The sequence below is a fragment of the Bufo bufo genome, chromosome 3 (genome assembly GCF_905171765.1).
Source record: "Bufo bufo chromosome 3, aBufBuf1.1, whole genome shotgun sequence".
In the NCBI taxonomy this organism is placed as follows: domain Eukaryota; kingdom Metazoa; phylum Chordata; class Amphibia; order Anura; family Bufonidae; genus Bufo; species Bufo bufo.
The window spans coordinates 389,455,477-389,480,088 of record NC_053391.1 but is presented as its reverse complement, the minus strand read 5'-3'; the positions used below and the strand labels follow the sequence as shown (position 1 = coordinate 389,480,088).

Here is a 24,612-nt window from a genome sequence, read left to right as displayed (position 1 = left end):
CATATCCATCAGCCCAAATTCCACTACCACGCTTACCCCAATTCACCAAATTAAGGGTGGGAGGGCGGGAACACTCTTCCTTGCACTGACCCTGCTTACCTCAACCACTCCCCCAAACCCTATATACTGCCCGCGAAACCTCACTCCTCCCCTTCAACCAGCTTCAAACCTTAACCCCTTCCTAGCCTGACGACTTCCACCCAAGTCAAAGCGCACTCCGCTATATCTGCGCCTCGCTCCATTGCTGTTAGGATGTGGATAAAGCAAAGTCTAGTAAGATCTTTACCAACATAACAAATTCAAATACAGTATAAGATACTTAAATACAGTATAAGGATAGCACTAATTCTAAAGATAAAATGACAACATAGTAATAAGGGAGGGTAGAAAAAACTGGGGAGGGGCAATACTCGCCTCCGTGTCTTTAATAAAATAATGACTTTACGTCACAGGATAGGAAAATCATGCAATTTTATTACATGACACGGAGGCTCCTATTGCGAGTTTAAAGCTGAGTAACAACTGAGGAGAAAACATGAGAAGGAGGACGAAAATAGAACTCACGAAATGTCGAAACTCGGGACCAGTCTGCAAGTCGCATAATGTCCTCCAATCGTGCTCCTGCGACTGCCATGGAAGTCGCTGCAGCACCTCTGGTGGAATGTGCGGTGAATACCGTGGTATCTATTCCCGCTTGGGACATAATCCATTTAACCCATGGAGCCAAGGTGACACTGGTAACAGGGTGAAAAGGACGGCGGTAAGATAGAAAAAGCTGAGGGCAAGCGGAAACACGATAAGAAGCAGTACGAGACTCATACTCTCTTAGACAAGCGACCGGACAGAGAGACGGAGTATCCGGAAAACACGGGTAAGACACCGACCGAATATTGGTCTTGGTGCGACAAGTGATATTAAATTCCACACCCTCCGGTGTAAAAGAACGAGCGTCGTAGTCCAAAGCCCTAACGTCCGAGACTCTCTTACAAGAGACCAAACAAAAAAGTGAAACCAACTTAGCGGAAAGCTGACGTAAAGATAGGTCTGAGTTGAGCGGCCAGGATGAGAAAAGAGATAAGACTGAAGATACGTCCCAGGTGGACGAAAAACGAGGCCTAGGAGGGCGCGAAAGGCGGGAGCCCTTAAGAAGGTGAGATACCAAAGGATGCTGACCCGCAGGAACTCCATTAAAACCTTGATGAGAGGCAGAAATGGCCGAACGATACAGATTGATCGTACAATACGCCCTTCCCTTATGAAAAAGAGAGGTGAGGAACTCCAGGATCTCCGTTACAGGTCCTTAAACGGGATCCACGTGCCTAACCATGCACCAGTCAGCCCAAGATTTCCGGCCGCACGATAGGACCGTCTGGTTCCGGGAGCCCATGCGTCCTCCAAAAGATGCCTAGTTGAGTCCGAAATTGCTGAGACGTGCCAGGGTTCCCCGAGACTCTGCAGGCTAGGAGCTGCAGGGATCCCTCTAGTAGGAGGGATGTTGTAGACCCAAAGGATCTAATAAGAGGTCCGGTAACATAGGGAGAAGTAGTGGGTACTGTATCAGGACTTCCAATAGCTGAGGAAACCATGATTGGGTGGTCCAGAATGGGACAATCAGTACTAGTTCGGCCCTCTGTTGGCGAACCTGAGCCAAGACTCGGGGAATCAGAGCAAATGGAGGGAAGGCATACATGAGATGTCCCGACCAGTCCTGCAAAAGGGCGTCTATTGCTACCGCGTCTGGATCCGGACGCCAGCTGTAGAAACTGAGAAGCTGAGTGTTCAAGCGGGACACGAAGAGGTCCAAATAGAAAGGTCCCCAAAGGGAGGATATAGAAGAGAATATCGTCGTGTCTAGCCTCCAATCGCTGGAGTCGGAGAGAAAGCGTGAACTCCAGTCCGCATGGGTGTTGTGGAGGCCGGGTAGGTATTCCGCAACTACGGTGATGTCCCTGGAGAGGCAGAAGGTCCAAAATTCCCGAGCTAGATGGGACAGGGTCGACGAATGCATGCCTCCCATGGCGTTGACATAGCGAACTGCTGAAACGTTGTCCATCCGTAGTTTGATGCAGGTCCTGGTCAATCCATTCGCAAAACTGCGAATCGCGAAAGTGCCCGCTAGAAGCTCCAGAGCGTTGATGTTTAAGGTAGATTCCTCCGCAGACCAGCGTCCTCCGTTGGTCACTCCGTTGCAGTAAGCTCCTCATCCCAGCAGGCTGGCATCCGAATCGACCGTAAAATCCGGACGAGTGCCGAAAATCGCCTTGCCGTTCCAGGCCTCCAAATTGTGAATCCACCAAGTTAACTCGTCAATGGCTGCCCCGTCCAGGGTGATCAAGTCCGCATAAGATAGACCTGCTTGAAGGTGGGCGATCTTGTGGCGTTGCATGGCACGGTATTGCAGGGGAGCTGGAAAAACTGCCTGGATAGAAGCCGAGAGGAGGCCAATGATACGGGCCAGCTGACGTAGTGAGACCTGAGGGAGGTAAAGCGCTTGGCAAAACTCTTTGCGGATCGCTCGGACCTTGGAAGATGGAAGACTGAGCGTCTCTGTATTCGAGCTTAACGTGAAGCCCAAAAATTCCATCTCCTGAGCCGGAGTTAGGCATGATTTCTCCATGTTGACTTGAGTAGGAACCCCAGATGGGACAAGAGGTCCATAGTCCAGTCTAAATGCGTCAGTAGGGTAGCTTGGTCTTGAGCCATGAGTAGGATATCGTCTAGATAGATAATTAGACGGATCCCTCGACTGCGGAGACAGGAGACAACAGGGCGTAGCAATTTTGTAAAGGCCCAAGGAGCTGAGGAAAGCCCAAACGGAAGACATGTAAATCGCCATATCTCCTTGTCCTAACGGAATTGAAGGAGGTCCCTGGATGCTTCGGATACTGGGACCGTTAGATAGGCGCCCTTCAAATCCAACTTGACCATCCAATCGCCGTGAAGGAGCATGTCCCTCAAGAGGTGGATACCCTCCATTTTGAAATGGCGATAACGGACGTAGGCGTTTAGCGGCCGAAGGTTGATAACCGGGCGCATCTGGCCTCCTTTTTTGGCCACTAGAAACATATTGCTGAGCACCCCCTTGGAGGAGGATGGGGCCGGTTCTATAGCGCCTTTCAGGGATAGGGCCAGTAATTCTTTGTGCAAAAGAAGATGCTTTGGTGTAGGGAGGTGGTAAGGTACAGGAGGGGGAATGTAAATACGAGAGCTGATTAGTTCTATCTGGAATCCCTGAACGGTCGAAAGAACCCATGGGTCCGAGGTAATTGTTGACCAAACGTGGGAAAAACGACAGAGCCTGCCCCCTACCCAAGTAATTGAAGAAAGGGACGGGGTTGGTAGACTTACCGAATGGGAGTCTAGAAGTTGAAAAAACCCTGGATCCTTTGGATCTCCAAGCCGGACCACGGGTGGGTAAAAAGGCAGACGGCTGTCTGGTCTCCTGGTTCGAGTTTCGGTACACAAAGGAGCCTTGACCCGAAACACGGGTCTGGAATGATGATCGGCCGGACAGGCGGCCCCTAGAGCTGCCGGCCCTGGTGGAGACTTGTCCCTGAAAAATGCGTCTCATAGACGTTTGGGCCTTATCTAACGCCGTAAAGGCTCCAACAAAACGGGAGAGATCCTTTATAAATGAATCTCCAAATAGGAGGCCCTGGTCGTCCTTACCCGCTTCCGTTAATGCCAAATTTGAGAGTTTTGGCTCAATTTTAAAAAGTATGGCTTTCCGTCTCTCAATAGAGAGAGAAGTATTAATATTACCTGATACACACAGCACGCTGCACCCATCCACGGAGCTCTTTCGGGTCTACCAGCGTGTTTTGAGCTTTAGCGGACTCAGCCAACTCAAATATTTTTGTCAGGGGGCCTAAAATATCCAAAACCTTGTCTTGACAGCCTTTTAAGGCAGATTTAAGCCCTCTGCGGGGATTCCATCCCGATTTAGCTAAATATTGGGACATCTTCGGGTCCACAACAGGGGTCTCACAGACCTTATTCGGAACAATTGGTCTGGGGCATTTAGCCCTTAACTTGTTTCTAGCCTCTTTACTAAGAGGTTGGCGAACTCGGGCCTCCAAGTATTTGGCAACATGGTCAGAAGGCAGCCATTCCGCAGACCTCGGATGATGGAGAGCATTTGGGTCAAAGAGCGGTTCACCAGACGGGTCTAGAATGGCCGAAGAGGGTTCCAAGGAACCGTCAGTATTAGTGGTAAGGGATATGGCCAGGGTAGTAGATGGCCCCTGGGGGTCCATATCTAAAAGGTCCAAACCCTCTTCCTCTGCACTATGGTAAGATTTTTCCTGAGCCTCCTCATCCGAATCATGATCTGAGTCTGAATCTGAGTCATGTTGCGCTCTGGCGCATTTCTAGTGCCTCGCCTTTTCTGCCTGGCGGGCGTAGGCTCTTTTGCGTGAACGCAGCGCGCTATATTGGGTGGCAGGTATCTTACCTATACTAATAGTTCTGGAGGCTGGTACATCAGGGGCGGCCGCCCGTGAACTAGAGAGTACAGGGTGACTACTGGCCTTAGAGGACGGATTATGTGACAAAAAAGCTTCAGAAATGGAGTGAGATATGGCAGAAGCCATGGACCCCATAGCTGATTGAATGGCCATAGCTACTGATCGCTGAATTGCCAGCGCCTGTTCATCAGACTGAGCAGCTGTAGACTCCTGGACAAGAGACAACTGCTCCAAGTCCTTAGGAGTGGGGATGTGCTGATTGTGATCAGACATGCTCACAGTACTAAGCCTAAAATAAATATCAATGTCCTGGGAATTGAACCAGGGAAGTATAAATATAACGTAAGGTCACTAAAACGAAAAAACTAATCCAGTGGCCGGCAGCACAATTCACAGGTGAGGGGAGAAGATATAATGGGCACAAACGCTGCAGCAGAAGAGACCGCCAGCCAGCGGTAACACAGAGCGGTTAGGAGCGAGATCCCGCGATACTGAGATCTCGCGAGAACAAGGGGGAAGCGCGCGAACCTAGCCGGGAAAGAGAGGAGAGAAAAGGACAGGACCGGAATATGGCGGCCAAAGTCCCGCGAGACTACGGCCGCCCGGCGGACGCGTGCAGTAGAGCAACCGGCTGAGGTAAGAAGAAGGAAAAAACAATGGGGAACAAACGGACAGGAGCGGGACAACCTGTGGAAATAAAACACGGGAATAACCCACAGACCAAATAAATATATACACTAAATATATATTAAAACTAAGGAAATACAGAACCTATAGAGAAAAGATCTATAAACTCAGTAATACAGAGTTAAAGAGATAGGAGGGGAAGCAATATGAAGGGAGATATCAAGTCCCCGATAATGCTAAGCTCCCCAAAAAATCTGCCCACATAATGGTACTTATCTGTGGACAGCAGCAGCAAAGAAAGAGGAGGAGTGTTTGGGATCCAGACCTATTATACTGGGACATATGGGGGAGGGTTCTGGTTGCCTTGGTGACTTGTTTGAGTTGTATTTATTTATTTTTCTTTGCTGCTATTGGTCACGGTAAAGAAAGAGAAAGCAATAGGAGCCTCCGTGTCATGTAATAAAATTGGCTGCTAGCTGTGCTGTGCTATGTAACAGGATGTGGAGGCGGGGCAGCAGAGCTGTGCTATGTAACAGGATGTGGAGGCGGGGCAGCAGAGCTGTGCTATGTAACAGGATGTGGAGGCGGGGCAGCAGAGCTGTGCTATGTAACAGGAGGTGGGGGCGGGGCAGCAGAGCTGTGCTATGTAACAGGATGTGGAGGCAGGGCAGCAGAGCTGTGCTATGTAACAGGAGGTGGGGGCGGGGCAGCAGAGCTTGTGCATGTGAAATCAACAGGAACACCCACAGAGCCTCAGAGCAGATGAGAACAGTAAGTAAACCTCATAGAAGAGCATTTCTGAGTGCATGTGAAGCAAAGCTGAGACCAATAAACAAACAAGTGCAATTTTATCATGTGCTGATGACAGTATGATATGGTGTTATTGACGTTTAATACCCAAAGGTGTCCATAGCCTTTAACCCCTTAAGGACCTAGGACGTACCGGTACGCCCTATTTCCCGAGTCCTTAAGGACCGAGGACGTACCGGTACGTCCTGACTTAAAATCGGAACTCCGGCGCCGCAGGGGTTAATCGGAACGGGATTTCGGCTGAAATCATTCAGCCGGCATCCCGTAACAATGCAGGGGGGGGTCATTTGACCCCCCCGTATCGGCGATCGCAGAAAACCGCAGGTCAATTCAGACCTGCGGTTTTCTGCGTTTCCGGTCCATTCGGGTGTCCTGTGACCCGATGAACCGGAAAAAGACTGCGATCGGTGGCGTAATTATACACCACCTATCGCAGTCCGAGGATTTGGAGAGGCGGTGCTGGCCCTGGTGCTGAATGCCGCTGTCCAGGGTGCTGATTGGTGCAGGGGAGAGAGGCGCGAGATTTAAACTTCCTGCGCTCCTCTCTCCCCTCCTCTTCCTGTCCAGCACCCTGACCGTGCAGCATCGTCCAGCACCAGCTCCTGTGTCCCCCTAATCGGAATCCATCACCCTCCTGCACCCATCGCCACCCAGGTAGGTTAGGGTCAGTGAGGGAGAGGCACCATTAGGCAGGGAAAGAAGGGAAAAGTAAGTTAGAAAAAAAAAAAAAAAAAGTACTTTTATTCCAAACTTCCAAACTTCCATCTAACCCTAACCCAGACCCCTCCTGCCACTTGCCCCCCCCACCAGCCCCCCCTCTACCCACCTGCCCCCCTCCCCACCAGCCCCCCCCACCCCCTCCCCCCCTCACCACCACTTGTTTTTTTCTGCGTGCGCTGACTGGCCGCCACTTTTTAGCGTCCGTCCACTGTTAGCGCATCGCCCGCCCCACCACCCCACCGACCGCTAATCAGCGTTGTACCGCTGATCAGCAAGTTTTAACATTTTTTTGCCTGGACTTTTTAGTACGCGAACACCCGTTGCTCCCACACACACGCACATATAATAAAGTTTGCCACACACGCACACCTACACGCACACACACCCATGGCCCGCCGGATGTTCTCGGCCGAGGAGGCATACGCCCAGATTGCCTCCGACTCTGAGAGCCCCAGTGAGGATGAGGATGACCCCACATTCCTTTTATCATCCGCATCCTCCTCATCATCATCTGATGACGATGAGCCACCAAGGCGGCGGAGACGCCGCCAGGCGAAGCCAGGGGCCCCACATGCTAGGGATCCTGTGGCCCACCCTAGTACGAGCCGCCCTGGGGTTCGTACTGGTTTCCCGGCCCACCAAATAAGTCCACCGGAGCCCCCTGCCGATGAACTTAGCTGGTGTCCCCCAGTGGACTTTGAGCCTGAGATTCCGGATTTTGCTGGCAATCCTGGAATCCAGATTCCCACAGTGGGGTTTACTGAAATAGACTATTTTAGTTTTTTTTTCAGTAACTCACTGGTGAATTTGATGGTGGAGCAGACGAATCTGTACGCCCAACAGTTTGTCGCTCAAAACCCAGGCTCAGTTTTGGCTAGACCCGGTGGCTGGACGCCGGTCAGTGCAGCCGAAATGAGGACATTTTGGGGCCTCGTGCTGCATATGGGTCTAGTCCAAAAACCCAGTGTCAGGCAATACTGGAGTGGGGACGTCCTATACCAGACCCCACTGTACAGTATGGTCATGATAGGTCACCGGTTTGAGGCCATCCGGAAATGTCTGCATTATTCCGATAATGCAGCATGTCCACCCCGAGGTGATCCTGCCTATGACCGGCTGTATAAGATACGGCCGGTCATCGATCACTTTGGGGCCACATTTCAGCAGGCCTACGTACCTGGAAGGGAGGTCGCGGTTGATGAGTCTCTCGTTGCGTTCAAGGGGAGACTCAGTTTCCGCCAATACATTCCCACAAAGCGGGCGAGGTATGGCGTGAAGCTATACAAAATTTGTGAGAGTGCCTCAGGGTACACTTACAAATTTCGTGTGTACGAGGGGCGAGATTCCCGTATTGAACCCCCAGAATGTCCCCCCACTCTGGGTGTTAGCGGGAAACTCGTGTGGGACCTTATGTACCCACTGCTGGATAATGGTTACCACTTGTACGTGGATAACTTTTATACCAGCATTCCCTTGTTCAGGTCCCTTGCCGCCAGATCCACGTTCGCTTGTGGGACCGTGCGGAAAAATCAACGCGGCCTCCCTGCCTACCCCCTCCAGGTACCTATCCCCAGGGGTGAGACCCGTGCCCTTACCAGTGGAAACCTGTTGCTGGTCAGGTATAAGGACAAGAGGGATGTCCTTATGCTGTCCACAATCCACGGTAACGGCACCACCCCAGTCCCTGTGCGAGGTACCGCGGCAACGGTCCTCAAGCCCGATTGTATCGTCGACTACAATCGGTATATGGGAGGAGTTGATCTCTCTGATCAAGTCCTCACGCCATATAATGCCATGCGCAAAACCCGGGCATGGTACAAAAAAGTTGCGGTCTACTTGGTACAGGTTGCCATGTACAACTCTTTTGTACTATCCCGAAGCGCTGGCAGCACAGGGACATTCCTCCAGTTCTATGAGGCAGTTCTCAAGGACCTGATCTTTTCGGACCGGGAAAGAGCAGGCCGGAGTACCTCGGGAATTGGAGGCGCCCGGATCGTCCCTGGCCAACACTTTCCAGGTGTGGTCCCCCATACTGGAAAGAAGGGACGAACCCAAAAAAAGTGCAGAGTGTGTCACAAGAGGGGGATACGGAAGGACACCACTACTCAATGTGACACTTGCCCCAATCATCCGGGCCTCTGCATTATCAATTGCTTCAGGGAGTATCACACTTCCATGGAGTACTAAATTTTTATAATCCTCAACAGTCCACTAGAGAACATAAAACACTATGGCTCTCAGACTTTGGAGACACGGAAACAATTTTTCTTTCCCCAAAAAATATTAGTTTTAGAGCAAGCATCCTCAAACTGCGGCCCTCCAGATGTTGTAAAACTATAACTCCCAGCATGCCCAGACAACCTACAGCCATCAGCAGGGCATGGTGGGAATTGTAGTTTTACAATATCTGGAGGGCCGCAGTTTTAGGATGCCTGCTTAGTGTCTCCAAAGTCTGAGAGCCATACATATTGGGCATCGTCGCGTGCGTAAAAGTCGTCGCTATAAAAATAACTTTTGACCAAACACCTCGGATGAACGGTGTTAAAAATATAAAATAAAAACTGTGCCAAAACACCCATTTTTGGGCAAAATTTCAATTTGAATCCATTTTGCCGGTAATAAAGCAAGGGTTAACAGCCAAACAAAACTAAATATTTATTGCCCCGATTCTGTAGTTTGCAGAAACACCCCATATGTGGTCGTAAATGGTTATATAGCCGCACGGCAGGGCATAGAACGAAGGGAACTCCATATGGTTTCTGGAAGGCAGATTTTGATGGACAGTTTTTTTTTTGACACCATGTCCCATTAGAAGCCCCCGCTGATGTAGCCTAGACTAGAAACTCCAAAAAAGTGACCCCATCTAAGAAACTACACCCCTCAAGGTATTCAAAAGTTACTTTACAAACTATGTTAACCCTTTAGGTGTTCCACAAAACCAAATAGTGAATGTAGAAACAATTTTAGAATTAAATTTTTTTGTTACATTGCCTCAAAAAAGAGTAATATAGAGCAACCAAAAATCAAATTTACCCCAAAAATAGTCCCAAAACAACAACCACCTTATCCCGTAGTTTCCTAGATGGGGTCACTTTTATGGAGTTTCTACTCTAGGGGTGCATCAGGGGGCTTGAAAGGGTACATGGTGTCAATAAACCAGTCCAGCAAAATCTGCCTTCCAAAAACCATATGACGTTCCCCTTCTTCTATGTCCTGCCGTTTAGCCAAATAGTAGTTTACGACCACATATGGGGTGTTTTTGCAAACTACAGAATCAGGGCAACCCATTTTGAGTGTTGTTTGGCAGTTAACTCTTGTTTTACTCCTGGAAAAAATTGATTATATTGGAAAATTTTCCAAAAAATAGAAATTTCAAAATTGTTTCTCCATCTGCCATTAACTCTTGTGGAACACCTAAAGGGTTAACAAAGTTTGTAAACCCAGTTTTGAATACCTTGAGGGGTGTACTTTCTTAGATGGAGTCACTTTTTTGAAATTTCTATTCTAGGGGTGCAACAGGGGGCTTCAAATGGGACATGGTATAAACAAAACCAGTCCTGCCAAATCTGCCTTCCAAAACCCATATGGTGTTCCCCTCCTTCTATGTGCTACCGTTCGGCCAAACAGTAGTTTACGACCACATATGGGGTGTTTTTGCAAACTACAGAATCAGGGCAACCCATTTTGAGCGTTGTTTGGCAGTTAACCTTTGTTTTGCTCCTGGAAAAAATGGATTATATTGGAAAATTTTCCAAAAAATATAAATTTCAAAATTGTTTCTCCATCTGCCATTAACTCTTGTGGAACACCTGAAGGGTTAATAAAGTTTGAAAAAACAGTTTTGAATACCTTGAGGGGTGTAGTTTCTAGAATGGGGTCATTTTTGGGAGGTTTCTATTATCTAAGCCTCACAATATGACTTCAAACCTGAACTGGTCCAGATTTCTGAAAATTTCAAAATTTGCTTCTAAACTTCTAAGCCTTGTAACATCCCCAAAAAATAAAATATCATTCCCAAAACAATTCAAGCATGAAGTAGACATATGGGGAATGTAAAGTCATCACAATTTTTGGGGGTATTACTATGTATTACAGAGGTAGAGAAACTGAAAATTTGAAATTTGCTAATTTTTCAAAATTTACGGTAAAAATTGTATTTTTTTATGCAAAAAAATTAACTTTTTTGACCCAATTTTAGCAGTGTCATGAAGTACAATATGTGACGAAAAAACAATTTCAGAACGGCCTGGGTAAGTCAAAGCGTTTTAAAGTTTTGAGCACTTAAAGTGACACTGGTCAGATTTGCAAAAAATGGCCTGGTCCCTAAGGTGAAAATGAGCCCGGTCCTTAAGGGGTTAAAAAATATTCTTTACCCCTTTTTATGGTCATAAAATATTGATTTTGACAAATGTTATGCAACTTTTAATATACATTTACGGTATATATATATCTGCTTTTTTCTTTTTTTTAGTTCTTATTTCAGCTCATGGTGTTTCTTTTACCGTTTGTGAGCTCTGTATTCTGTGGGCATTTAGGCAAAATTGAGCTGGACTCTGTGACACTTGGTGTGGCTGTAAGTATTTTGAGTATTCAGACAGAATAAAACCGGAAAAATTAAATATCTGATTTGTTCAGAGTATATTATATGTACACCAATATTTATCAGGGCGATCAGAGACATAGCTTGAGGTCACAGGACCTTCATATAAAACCAGTTATATTTATAATGCTGGTGGCCTATTATGTTGGAGCCTTTATCACCTCTGCACGCCCTGTAGTTCTGTTCCCAAGAGAGTCAGGATGTCAAAAATAGAAAATGATATTATTAAAAATAACAATTCTATGGCATTTTAAGAATAATAAAATTGCACACATGAAGATTCTGAAGCTAAAATCATAATTTAACATATCATAGCAATGTAATAATGAAAACATTTCAGCTACTATAAATCCAAAATAAAGCATTAGGCAGAGTTCACATCACGTTCAGCCTTTCCGTTATAGGAACAGGAGAACGGAAAGGATGGATTTGGCACATAACTGAGCCGAACGGAGCCTACGGACCCCATAGACTATAATGGGGTCCGTTAGGTTTCCTCTCAGATCTAGATTTTTGAAGCGGAGACAAAACTCCTGGGCGCACAACTTTTGTCTCCGATTCCAAAATCTTACTCTGAGCGGAAACCTAACGGACCCCATTATAGTCTATGGGGTCCGTAGGCACTGTCAGGCTCAGTTATGTGCCTTATCTGTCCTTTACGTTCTCCTGCGCCTATGACGGAGCAGGGGAACGGAAAGGCTGAACGCTGATGTGAACTCAGCCTAAAAGGACAGAAAAAATGGAAGCCAAATTACATTTCTAAAAATGTTTTAGTTTTATTTTGTCATTTCAATAACATGTAAAATCTCATTTGAGCCAAGCAAGGGAACAGTGAGCGGGCCATATGTCCCGGAGCGGCATACATCGTGCGCACAGGAGCGCACAGCATCATATGAGTGCGGGTAGCCTGATGCGCACAGCATCATAGTAACCTATGATGCTGTGTGCTCCCGTGCGCACAATGTATGCCGCTCTGGGACATATGGCCCGCTCACGGACCGTATGTCTCGGAGGGCATACGGTCGTGTGCATGAGCCCTTAGTTTCTGATCACATTTGTGTCATGACTCTGTTCTGACAGACAGAATTGCATGGTCTGCTGGGTTATCTACCTAGTAAAAGGATGGAAAGCTGCTCAATGGAATCTATTATAAAATGGATCCATAGTAAATCCTTGAAATAAAATCCGTTGAACTGCTGACTGCTCCCCCTCCCAAAGTATTGGCATGGATAGCTGAAAAGACACATATTCAGAATGTCATTTTTATCTTTCTACCGCAGTGGGTCCCTGTACTGAAGCACTTAGGAGTCCTTTCCATTATATCTGAGACTGTGAGTCCTTGGTATACATATGCATACAGTGCACAGACCCACTGCAGGCTTAGTACAGGGGGGTGTCAGAAAGTAGAAAGATAAGCATTACATACTCTGAATCTGTCTTTTTTTTTTTTTTTAAAAACAATTCTTTATGGTTGTCATATCATTACGATACACCAGTAAAGTAACAGAGTAAATAAGGTATACAGAAGAACAATCGGTTCACATTTCTTTTCTTCCATACATATGATGAAAACATGACAAACCTAAGTTTTCTAATTTCCCCCCCGCCCCAGATGAAACTGTCTTTTATGCTATCCAGCCATTACTGTAGTTCCAAGGATGGGGTTTTGTGGTCACAGATATCCTTTAAAAAAAAGGATGCCCAGTATGAACTTTTTTATTCATCGCATATGTGGTTTTTTCATTCTGTCTTTGTATTTTTTTTCACAGATTATAAATGTGACAGGGTTATCAGTGGCCTTGGGTATGACTGGAGCATGTGACACACTCATATCGCAGGTATGAAAGATGGGTCATTTATTAAACTTCTAAAATATTCACCATAAACAGTGGCATGATAGCTGTAGCCAGTGGTGTATTCATCATGGAGACAAACCACACGACTGCTGTGAGACCCCTGGTCAGAGGGGACCCAGCGCTGAACATCTGCTTCCTAACATAGAATCACTGCATTTTTGATCAGCTACCACTAGAGGGAGCACAGTGCAAAGAGATTTTGTAGTTTCCTTTTTGTTAAATAGCATTGTCCGTGTCTGGCTGCATTATGGGGCATGTAGCTGCGGTGATCTGTTGCAGGTGTCTTCCCATTGACCGATGCGGTCCTGGGTTCTGTCCTTGCATGCATCGTCCTTCCTTAAATCCATGGTTTCCTTCCAGCCCTGTACACTGCATGCTTTCCAGCCTGTTCCCCGAGGAACCTCGTTAAGAGCCGGCACACGTCACTTGCTGTTCTTTAAAGATTTTGCACATGTGACCTGTGTGATCAATCCCAGCCATCCTCCACTTATATAAGTGGTTCAGCCCCCTTCACAGGTGCCTGAGCATCAAAGGTCCTTGTGTCCTGCAAAGGTAAATTTGTCTGTCCTTGTGTTCCTGACCCGTGTTTGTCTTCTGGATTCCACTACCTGTCTGATCCTTGCCAGCTACGTCTCTACTCTCCTGTTGCTGACTCAGATTGCCTGAAATGTGTGCCACCTGCCCTGACCCATTGATTGTATGACTATGCCTCTGCCTTATCCTCGGTCCTGCACTGTCGCTCCTGGTTACGACTCAGCCTGTTGATTACATCAGTACCTCTGGTACCTTGCTCTGGTACCTCCTGGTCCTCCTGGACCATCCTGAATCAGCTTCTTTGTGTGCCAATCCTCATCAAGAGGTAGCAACCTGGTGTTCCCCCTCGGAAAAGTCTATCTCCACCATTAGGGGTACTGTAAAAAACAAGGAGTTTTTAGACAATGCTCTGAGAGGAGGTTGGTCACGTGGCACGGTGGGTTCACACCCGCTGGTTCGTGAGAAAAGGTAAGTTCCATTCCTGGTGCAGAGCACTGCCAGCCATTCTCCACCTGCTGGTAAACCAGGTACAGAGCATGTCATACATTAAGATTATATCCAAATTATGTCAAATATGATAACTCAGTGCAACAATAGTAATCCCCCTACTCTGGAGTATTACATATACAATATATTAACCATTTTGTTTCTACTAACAACCAGTCATAGTTTTTCATAGTGGTTAGGTTTATTTATTCAAGCCAGTGAATTATGTTTTATAACAATAGGGAACAATCAGAGTGGATATTACAATTTTACTTTTAAAATAGATCTTATAGAGGTTGTTTCACCCTCAGACCTGCTCCTGGAACCACTGTCAACCAGTTGATTTTGTTGGGGAAAGCCGCTGCCAGCTAGGCATTTGTAATTTTACAGTACATGGTGGCTATAAGAGGAATGGTTGTCAATGGAATACAAGGACGGCTCAAATTCACTAGAACGCTGTTCCTTCTTTATTATAGAGGGGGTCCTGAGTGGGGGACTCTATAAATAGAAGGGGGTTGGTTCTATGATGTCTATATGCCCCAATATGATGTATGGACTGGGATTGTCTTCATGAGATAAATCCTGTAATAAAACTATGAACATCAAGGTAAGGAATTTGTTAGACACGGTATCTCTATTGTCTGATTGCAAATGAGCATAGGCGAGTAAGGTGTTACTTTGCTGTTGGGGGAGGAGCCTTTGTGGGAGTGTGTGTATATATAGCAACATAGTATTAGCTTGCTAATTATAGCTTGCTGCTTTTCCAAGGCTGCTATCCCAAGTGCAGATTTTTATAAGTGCATTGGAGATATTCAGGAGATACTCAGGAGGTAATCTGGAGGTGGATGCAATCTAAACAAGTAAGATTTGTTTTTTTTAAATCTTTCCCCTCTTTACAATGGCAGACCTGGTTCTGTGCAGGAATTGTTGTGCTTTTATTTCAGGTTCCACTCTTCATAGGTTTGGATACTGTCTGATCTGTAGACAGCTCTCCATAATTCAGCAGGAAATTACCTTTTTGAAATATGAGATTTGTAAATTAACCATTAAACAAACTCAGGCTGAGAACATTGCAATACCACTGCCACAGAGGCCCCCTAGAAATGGAAGATGGGTTACTGTAGGTTCTGGTAGACTGAGAGTTGTGGATAGAAGACATGTCCCACAGTCTGTGGCTCTCCATAATTCATTTGCAGCACTTTCAGAGTGCAAGAGCAACATGAAGGATGGCTCAAGCACAGTGGGTGAGAAACAATCATCTCCCATGCCTAAAGTATGTAAGACTGCAGCCAAAGACAAAAAGGAGAAGGTGAGGATTGATTGTAAGCAGCTGTTGGTGGGCGATTCCATCATAAGAGGTGTGAAGTTTGAGGAGAATGGTGTTGTGAGATGTATCCCTGGTGCTACCGCTAGCAGGGATAGACGACGGATCCTTAATATTAAATGTAGTAATAGAGTAATGAGCGAGCACTCATACACTTGGCAACCAAATTGACATGTGCAGAAAATATTTATTATATCCCCATAAAATACAAGTAATAAAATTTATAAGAACAATGTAGCAATAATATACAACATTACAGTCACATATTGTGGTAGATATGATCAACACTATATTCATATGACTCAATAGTGTCGATAAATTCAATAATATATATCACACCAAGAAACTTCAAGTATATGCTGTTATTTGGGAAGAGGGGGTATTATCTTCTAGCGCTCTATCCCAATTTGGGAAACTGAATGTCACTGAAAATGTTGTAGGTGTATTCACTGGGAGCGCAATATGTTCATAAAGTGTCCACAGGAATCCTGATAATGTGAAAAGTCTCTTATAGCTGATCCTTTTAAGCTCGATATGAGCTTTGGATTGGAGAAAACTTTAAATCGATGTTTGGCTTACCGTCTAGCGTCTGCTGTCTCCCTATTGCTTCAATGGAGCTTTAAATATTTGCCGGCTTATTCAGTCGCTCCATACAGCAAGCTGGTTTAAATTTCGCAGGAGTTCCAAAGATCGCAGGAGTTGCCACTCTGTTCCGCAATTTCCTTTGGTGCAGCTTTCGACGATAAGAATAGTTAATCCTTTACTGTAGAGATTTTCTTCTGTATGGCCATACAGTATTATCGGAGGCTTTTCAATGCAGGTACATCACTTGTTTCACCATACGCGTTACGGGTAGATTCACTCTCCCTTCCTCAGTGGTCAAGTGTCTGCCTGCTCTGCCTCCATTTTTATCCATTCCTTTGATTGCTTCCCAAATCTCGGACACCTGTTGTTCATGCTACTCCCAGTTTGCAAGGGAATCCTCCCACATAATCAAGGGATGATTCTATACAGCCTTGATTTAAAAAAAAAATAAAATCCATGCGTTTTTTATGCGTTTTTTGGGGACACATGCGTTTTTTGGCCCAGATGTCCCAATTGGTGTGATATATCATTATGTGAAATATAAACTTGATATCTGATTGCCAACACTTATAAAATGACTTTTTATAATAAAATATTATTAAACAAATTTTCAAGATTAAAATATCAATATAAGAATATAAAACAATAAATAATAAATGTGAGGAATCTTGAAAGTTTCATAGGAATCCTAGAGTTTGATACAATTATTCGGATTTGATAGAGAAAGAAGGGTGGGTATCTCGGAGCCAAGGACACGTCGCAGCGCCGATAGACGGCCTAGCATGCGACGTGCCGTCGGCCTCGAGACATCCAACCTACATAAATCCAAAAATTTCCAACTCCGAATTAAGGCCTTTCGGTTGTAGAGATCCAAATTCATAAATGCGTCTGGATTCTATCCTAGACATTTGTCTGATAAAATCACCGCCTCTCCAGTGTTTCTCCACCTTCTCCAGTGCCGTAAACACCAGACTTGATGGATCCTGATTATGCATCTCTTTATAATGTTTAGATAGGGAATGTTTATCGTACCCCTTCCTGATGTTGGCAATATGTTCGGCCACTCTTTTTTTGAATGGCCTCTTGGTACGTCCTATATATTGTCTGTTACAGGGGCACTGGAGAAGGTAGATAACTCCACTGGAATCACATGTAAGACAATCTTCTATCTCCCAATTATAGTTGTTCTGAGTCGAGGGGACATTAGTCGTCAGGCGGGGTTTTTTATTCATTCTACAACCCATACACCTTCCACATTTATAAAAACCCTTCAAACTCAGCCAAGTTCCTGAAAAACTCAACTTATTCTGTTTCCACGGTTTTACGGTAGGGGCCACCTTGATACCTAGATTGGGTGCCCTAGTGAAGGTAATCGTCGGAACAGTCGGGAGTAAGTGTCCCACAATTTTGTCATTCAACACATGGTGCCAATGGGTTTTAATAATTTTCTGAATCTTCCTATAATTCTCATTAAATGGAAGAACAACTCTCATGGCTTCTTTATTTAGTGTTTTATCTTCCTCATTATCCATCTCATTTTTATCTTTATTGTCCTCCTTATTAAAGAACTCTCTTCTATCTAATTTCCTAATTTGGTTGAGTGACTCCTCCACTAAGTTTTCAGGATATTCCTTCTCAATAAATTGTCTTTTCATCTCAATGGCTTCCATCTCAAAAGTATGTCCCTCTGTGCAGTTCCGCTTAATCCTACGGAACTGACCAGAGGGAACATTTGTCAGCCATTTCGGCAGGTGACAGCTAGAAAAATCGATATAACTATTTCTAGCTGTGGATTTACAAAATGTCTCACATATATATTTATTACCAGATTGTGTGATTAATAAATCCAAGAATTCGGTGCTCTCCTGTATGTTTGAGGTAAAGACCAGATTTAAATTATTAATATTGATTGTTTCTAGGAATTTTTCCAATTCTTCTTTACTCTTTTTCCAGATGAAGATCACATCATCTATATAACGGCGCCACAGGGCCAGATCCGTCCCCAGCCTTGGCTTGATGTGGTTATATTCCCACTCGGCCAAGAATAAATTAGCATAGCTGGGGGCGAATCTGGTCCCCATGGCGGTACCCCCGCTTCTGCAGGAAGAATTCCCCCTCAAAAAAGAAGTAGTTGTGGCTCAGGATATACTCTATTCCTTTCGTTATAAACTCTTTTTTTATTGCTCCATACGAGCCATCTCTTATTAATTGCATTTTTACAGCATCAATTCCTTGGTGATGATCAATCACAGTATAAAGTGACTGAACATCAAGTGTACCCATAATCCATTCAGACTGGACATCTAAGTTTTCCAGAATCTGTATGATTTGGGTCGTATCTTTAATATAGGAATTGGTTTTCTTGACTATTGGCTGTAACTGTACGTCTATATATTTGGACAGGTTGGATGTGATAGATCCAATCCCTGAGACGATAGGGCGTCCTGGGGGATCATTCGGATTTTTGTGCACTTTGGGCAGACAGTAGAAGCATGGTAGCCTCCTCTGTGTGCCCAAAATGAAATCCAGTTCCTGCTGTGATATCGTACCATTATCCAATCCGTCCATACTGTATCTCCTGAGCTCCAACTCAAATCTCTCAAGGGGGTCTCCCCCCAATTTTTGATAGGTCTCCCCATCTGAGAGTTGTCGGAGACATTCCCTATTATAATTAATTGTGTCCATCACCACTACCGCACCTCCCTTATCCGCGGGGCGTATAGTGATGGAGTGGTTTTTTTGTAGTAGTTTCAATGCCTCAAACTCTCCTCTGGTAAGATTGTTTGTGGCTCTTGGTCTAGCTTTTAGTTTGCAAATATCTTCCTCTACACACTTCTGAAAGGCTCCTATTTCTTTACTGATTTCACTCCTTGGGAACATATTTGATTTATTTTTTAGGAGGTTTTTGTTAGGGTTTTTTGTCTTCTTTACGTTTTTTTCAACTATCACTTTCTCATTCCTCACAATTGGATTTTTGATAAAATATTTTTTGAGGCAGATATTCCTTATTAGTTTTTGTACTCCTATATACGTAGAGAATTTATCCATCTTATTGGTGGGGGCAAACTTCAGACCTTTCTCTAACAGATTATTTTGGGTTTTAGTCAGGGTGGTTGAACTTAAGTTAATTATTGCGCTGAGATCCGTTGCTAGTGATGTCTTTTGTGATATGTGTCTCTTCCTCTTACTTCGTCTTGTCTTTCTGACCCTCCTCTGTGTCTTGAGTGTTGGTATCTTACTTGTTCTATGTGGTTCATCTTTTGGGGTGCATGGTGATCCTGTCTCTGTGATATGTGATGTTGTCCCTTCCCTGTGTTCTGGTATTGATAAGTGCTCTTGGGTCTTAAATTGTAGTGATGTGTCGGTGATTCTAAACTGTCCATAATCTACTGTAAAGGAGCTCACACACAGGGGTGAATAGTGCGTACAAAAAATAGTGGTAGGTTGTGGTGGCTCACTAGCAAGTAGTTAAGGTATGGTGCTGCAAGCTCCTTTACAGTAGATTATGGACATTTGGCACCACATTGAAAGCAAAAAGGCGAAAGCAGAAAATTTTAAATTTGATGATATGCAGGATGATGTTTTTAGTAGCGATAAAGCTATGGCAGATGTCTTTAGAGAATTAGAGGGACTGCTACAGAAACAACTCAGACAGTATTGGGAGATAAGGTCCCTACAGCAGTATATAGAGCATGGTAAAATTCCTAAGGGGTTAATTTTGAATAAAACCCCAGCACAAGATCTCCTGGATGAGGAGTTTGAGGTGGAATGGAACAGATTACAATTCTCCTGTTCCATTTCACTCATGCAACTCATAATAAAAAGGAGAACAGCACTATTGGAAGTGCTGAATCAAAAAATTGGAAAATTAAAAGACCACCTTGAAAAATTCTCTAGAAATAGTGAATTTGAAATGTGGCAACAAAGACTCTGTAGTGGATTAGATAAAATTGAGAGTGAGATCATTAATAAAAAAACTAAAAAACACCAGAATACACAGAGAAATCACCAGGGTGAAAGATCTGGGGAACAAATTCCCTTATCACAGAATGAGATCCCAAAAGGGAAGAAAAGGGAAGGGGATAGGGATCGGCAGGGCTTATCAGACAGCTACTCAATCTCTGTAACAAACAGATATGAGGAGCTGTCTGATCAGCATTTTTTAGATCATACCCCAGCACATCACAGAGCACGAATACGGCACAGAGAAAGGACACCTCCCAATCACAGTTTAGAATCACCGACACATCACTACAATTTAAGACCCAAGAGCACTTATCAATACCAGAACACAGGGAAGGGACAACATCACATATCACAGAGACAGGATCACCATGCACCCCAAAAGATGAACCACATAGAACAAGTAAGATACCAACACTCAAGACACAGAGGAGGGTCAGAAAGACAAGACGAAGTAAGAGGAAGAGACACATATCACAAAAGACATCACTAGCAACGGATCTCAGCGCAATAATTAACTTAAGTTCAACCACCCTGACTAAAACCCAAAATAATCTGTTAGAGAAAGGTCTGAAGTTTGCCCCCACCAATAAGATGGATAAATTCTCTACGTATATAGGAGTACAAAAACTAATAAGGAATATCTGCCTCAAAAAATATTTTATCAAAAATCCAATTGTGAGGAATGAGAAAGTGATAGTTGAAAAAAACGTAAAGAAGACAAAAAACCCTAACAAAAACCTCCTAAAAAATAAATCAAATATGTTCCCAAGGAGTGAAATCAGTAAAGAAATAGGAGCCTTTCAGAAGTGTGTAGAGGAAGATATTTGCAAACTAAAAGCTAGACCAAGAGCCACAAACAATCTTACCAGAGGAGAGTTTGAGGCATTGAAACTACTACAAAAAAACCACTCCATCACTATACGCCCCGCGGATAAGGGAGGTGCGGTAGTGGTGATGGACACAATTAATTATAATAGGGAATGTCTCCGACAACTCTCAGATGGGGAGACCTATCAAAAATTGGGGGGAGACCCCCTTGAGAGATTTGAGTTGGAGCTCAGGAGATACAGTATGGACGGATTGGATAATGGTACGATATCACAGCAGGAACTGGATTTCATTTTGGGCACACAGAGGAGGCTACCATGCTTCTACTGTCTGCCCAAAGTGCACAAAAATCCGAATGATCCCCCAGGACGCCCTATCGTCTCAGGGATTGGATCTATCACATCCAACCTGTCCAAATATATAGACGTACAGTTACAGCCAATAGTCAAGAAAACCAATTCCTATATTAAAGATACGACCCAAATCATACAGATTCTGGAAAACTTAGATGTCCAGTCTGAATGGATTATGGGTACACTTGATGTTCAGTCACTTTATACTGTGATTGATCATCACCAAGGAATTGATGCTGTAAAAATGCAATTAATAAGAGATGGCTCGTATGGAGCAATAAAAAAAGAGTTTATAACGAAAGGAATAGAGTATATCCTGAGCCACAACTACTTCTTTTTTGAGGGGGAATTCTTCCTGCAGAAGCGGGGTACCGCCATGGGGACCAGATTCGCCCCCAGCTATGCTAATTTATTCTTGGCCGAGTGGGAATATAACCACATCAAGCCAAGGCTGGGGACGGATCTGGCCCTGTGGCGCCGTTATATAGATGATGTGATCTTCATCTGGAAAAAGAGTAAAGAAGAATTGGAAAAATTCCTAGAAACAATCAATATTAATAATTTAAATCTGGTCTTTACCTCAAACATACAGGAGAGCACCGAATTCTTGGATTTATTAATCACACAATCTGGTAATAAATATATATGTGAGACATTTTGTAAATCCACAGCTAGAAATAGTTATATCGATTTTTCTAGCTGTCACCTGCCGAAATGGCTGACAAATGTTCCCTCTGGTCAGTTCCGTAGGATTAAGCGGAACTGCACAGAGGGACATACTTTTGAGATGGAAGCCATTGAGATGAAAAGACAATTTATTGAGAAGGAATATCCTGAAAACTTAGTGGAGGAGTCACTCAACCAAATTAGGAAATTAGATAGAAGAGAGTTCTTTAATAAGGAGGACAATAAAGATAAAAATGAGATGGATAATGAGGAAGATAAAACACTAAATAAAGAAGCCATGAGAGTTGTTCTTCCATTTAATGAGAATTATAGGAAGATTCAGAAAATTATTAAAACCCATTGGCACCATGTGTTGAATGACAAAATTGTGGGACACTTACTCCCGACTGTTCCGACGATTACCTTCACTAGGGCACCCAATCTAGGTATCAAGGTGGCCCCTACCGTAAAACCGTGGAAACAGAATAAGTTGAGTTTTTCAGGAACTTGGCTGAGTTTGAAGGGTTTTTATAAATGTGGAAGGTGTATGGGTTGTAGAATGAATAAAAAACCCCGCCTGACGACTAATGTCCCCTCGACTCAGAACAACTATAATTGGGAGATAGAAGATTGTCTTACATGTGATTCCAGTGGAGTTATCTACCTTCTCCAGTGCCCCTGTAACAGACAATATATAGGACGTACCAAGAGGCCATTCAAAAAAAGAGTGGCCGAACATATTGCCAACATCAGGAAGGGGTACGATAAACATTCCCTATCTAAACATTATAAAGAGATGCATAATCAGGATCCATCAAGTCTGGTGTTTACGGCACTGGAGAAGGTGGAGAAACACTGGAGAGGCGGTGATTTTATCAGACAAATGTCTAGGATAGAATCCAGACGCATTTATGAATTTGGATCTCTACAACCGAAAGGCCTTAATTCGGAGTTGGAAATTTTTGGATTTATGTAGGTTGGATGTCTCGAGGCCGACGGCACGTCGCATGCTAGGCCGTCTATCGGCGCTGCGACGTGTCCTTGGCTCCGAGATACCCACCCTTCTTTCTCTATCAAATCCGAATAATTGTATCAAACTCTAGGATTCCTATGAAACTTTCAAGATTCCTCACATTTATTATTTATTGTTTTATATTCTTATATTGATATTTTAATCTTGAAAATTTGTTTAATAATATTTTATTATAAAAAGTCATTTTATAAGTGTTGGCAATCAGATATCAAGTTTATATTTCACATAATGATATATCACACCAATTGGGACATCTGGGCCAAAAAACGCATGTGTCCCCAAAAAACGCATAAAAAACGCATGGATTTTATTTTTTTTTTTAAATCAAGGCTGTATAGAATCATCCCTTGATTATGTGGGAGGATTCCCTTGCAAACTGGGAGTAGCATGAACAACAGGTGTCCGAGATTTGGGAAGCAATCAAAGGAATGGATAAAAATGGAGGCAGAGCAGGCAGACACTTGACCACTGAGGAAGGGAGAGTGAATCTACCCGTAACGCGTATGGTGAAACAAGTGATGTACCTGCATTGAAAAGCCTCCGATAATACTGTATGGCCATACAGAAGAAAATCTCTACAGTAAAGGATTAACTATTCTTATCGTCGAAAGCTGCACCAAAGGAAATTGCGGAACAGAGTGGCAACTCCTGCGATCTTTGGAACTCCTGCGAAATTTAAACCAGCTTGCTGTATGGAGCGACTGAATAAGCCGGCAAATATTTAAAGCTCCATTGAAGCAATAGGGAGACAGCAGACGCTAGACGGTAAGCCAAACATCGATTTAAAGTTTTCTCCAATCCAAAGCTCATATCGAGCTTAAAAGGATCAGCTATAAGAGACTTTTCACATTATCAGGATTCCTGTGGACACTTTATGAACATATTGCGCTCCCAGTGAATACACCTACAACATTTTCAGTGACATTCAGTTTCCCAAATTGGGATAGAGCGCTAGAAGATAATACCCCCTCTTCCCAAATAACAGCATATACTTGAAGTTTCTTGGTGTGATATATATTATTGAATTTATCGACACTATTGAGTCATATGAATATAGTGTTGATCATATCTACCACAATATGTGACTGTAATGTTGTATATTATTGCTACATTGTTCTTATAAATTTTATTACTTGTATTTTATGGGGATATAATAAATATTTTCTGCACATGTCAATTTGGTTGCCAAGTGTATGAGTGCTCGCTCATTACTCTATTACTACATTTGCCTTTAAGAGAGGGTGGGGTGATTCCCTCTATATGAGCTTGCAGCACCATACCTTAACTACTTGCTAGTGAGCCACCACAACCTACCACTATTTTTTGGATCCTTAATATTGTTAGGCAAGCAAAGCAGGAAAGGGAAGTGGATGTTATTGTCCATCTTGGGACAAACGATCTGGCTTGCAATGAGGTTTCAAAGGTGAAAGAAGCTTTTCACACACTTGGAAAGGATATACGGGAGGTTGCATCAACTGTTTCATTCTCTGCAGTTTTGCCTGTGCATAACCTTCAGCATGACAGGAAGATGCGCATTAAGGAATTCAATGTATGGCTTGGTGAATGGTGTCTGAACCAAGGGTTTGGCTTTGTGTCTCATGTTAGCTCTTGTTGGAATGGAAAAGAACTGTACAAGAAAGATGGTTTGCATCTTTCTCTCAAGGGAACGAATGTCCTCGGTGAACAGTTCCAAGTATTTGCTAAGAAGCATTTAAACTAGGAAAGGGGGGCAAAAGAGTGATAATCCAGCAGTTTAAC

At 44.0% G+C, this 24,612-nt stretch overlaps 1 protein-coding gene across 1 annotated transcript in view; it reads left to right on the top strand.

Moving 5' to 3' along the window:
• Nucleotides 1-602: 602 nt before the first annotated feature.
• LOC120993818 (multidrug and toxin extrusion protein 2-like) overlaps nucleotides 603-24,612 on the top strand; it is a 190,250-nt gene continuing 166,240 nt past the window's right edge. Inside the window, exons 1-3 of the mRNA XM_040422285.1 lie at nucleotides 603-737; nucleotides 11,095-11,196; nucleotides 12,993-13,061. Of these exons, the coding sequence (XP_040278219.1) occupies nucleotides 603-737; nucleotides 11,095-11,196; nucleotides 12,993-13,061 (306 nt within the window). The remainder of the gene's footprint in view (nucleotides 738-11,094; nucleotides 11,197-12,992; nucleotides 13,062-24,612) is intronic.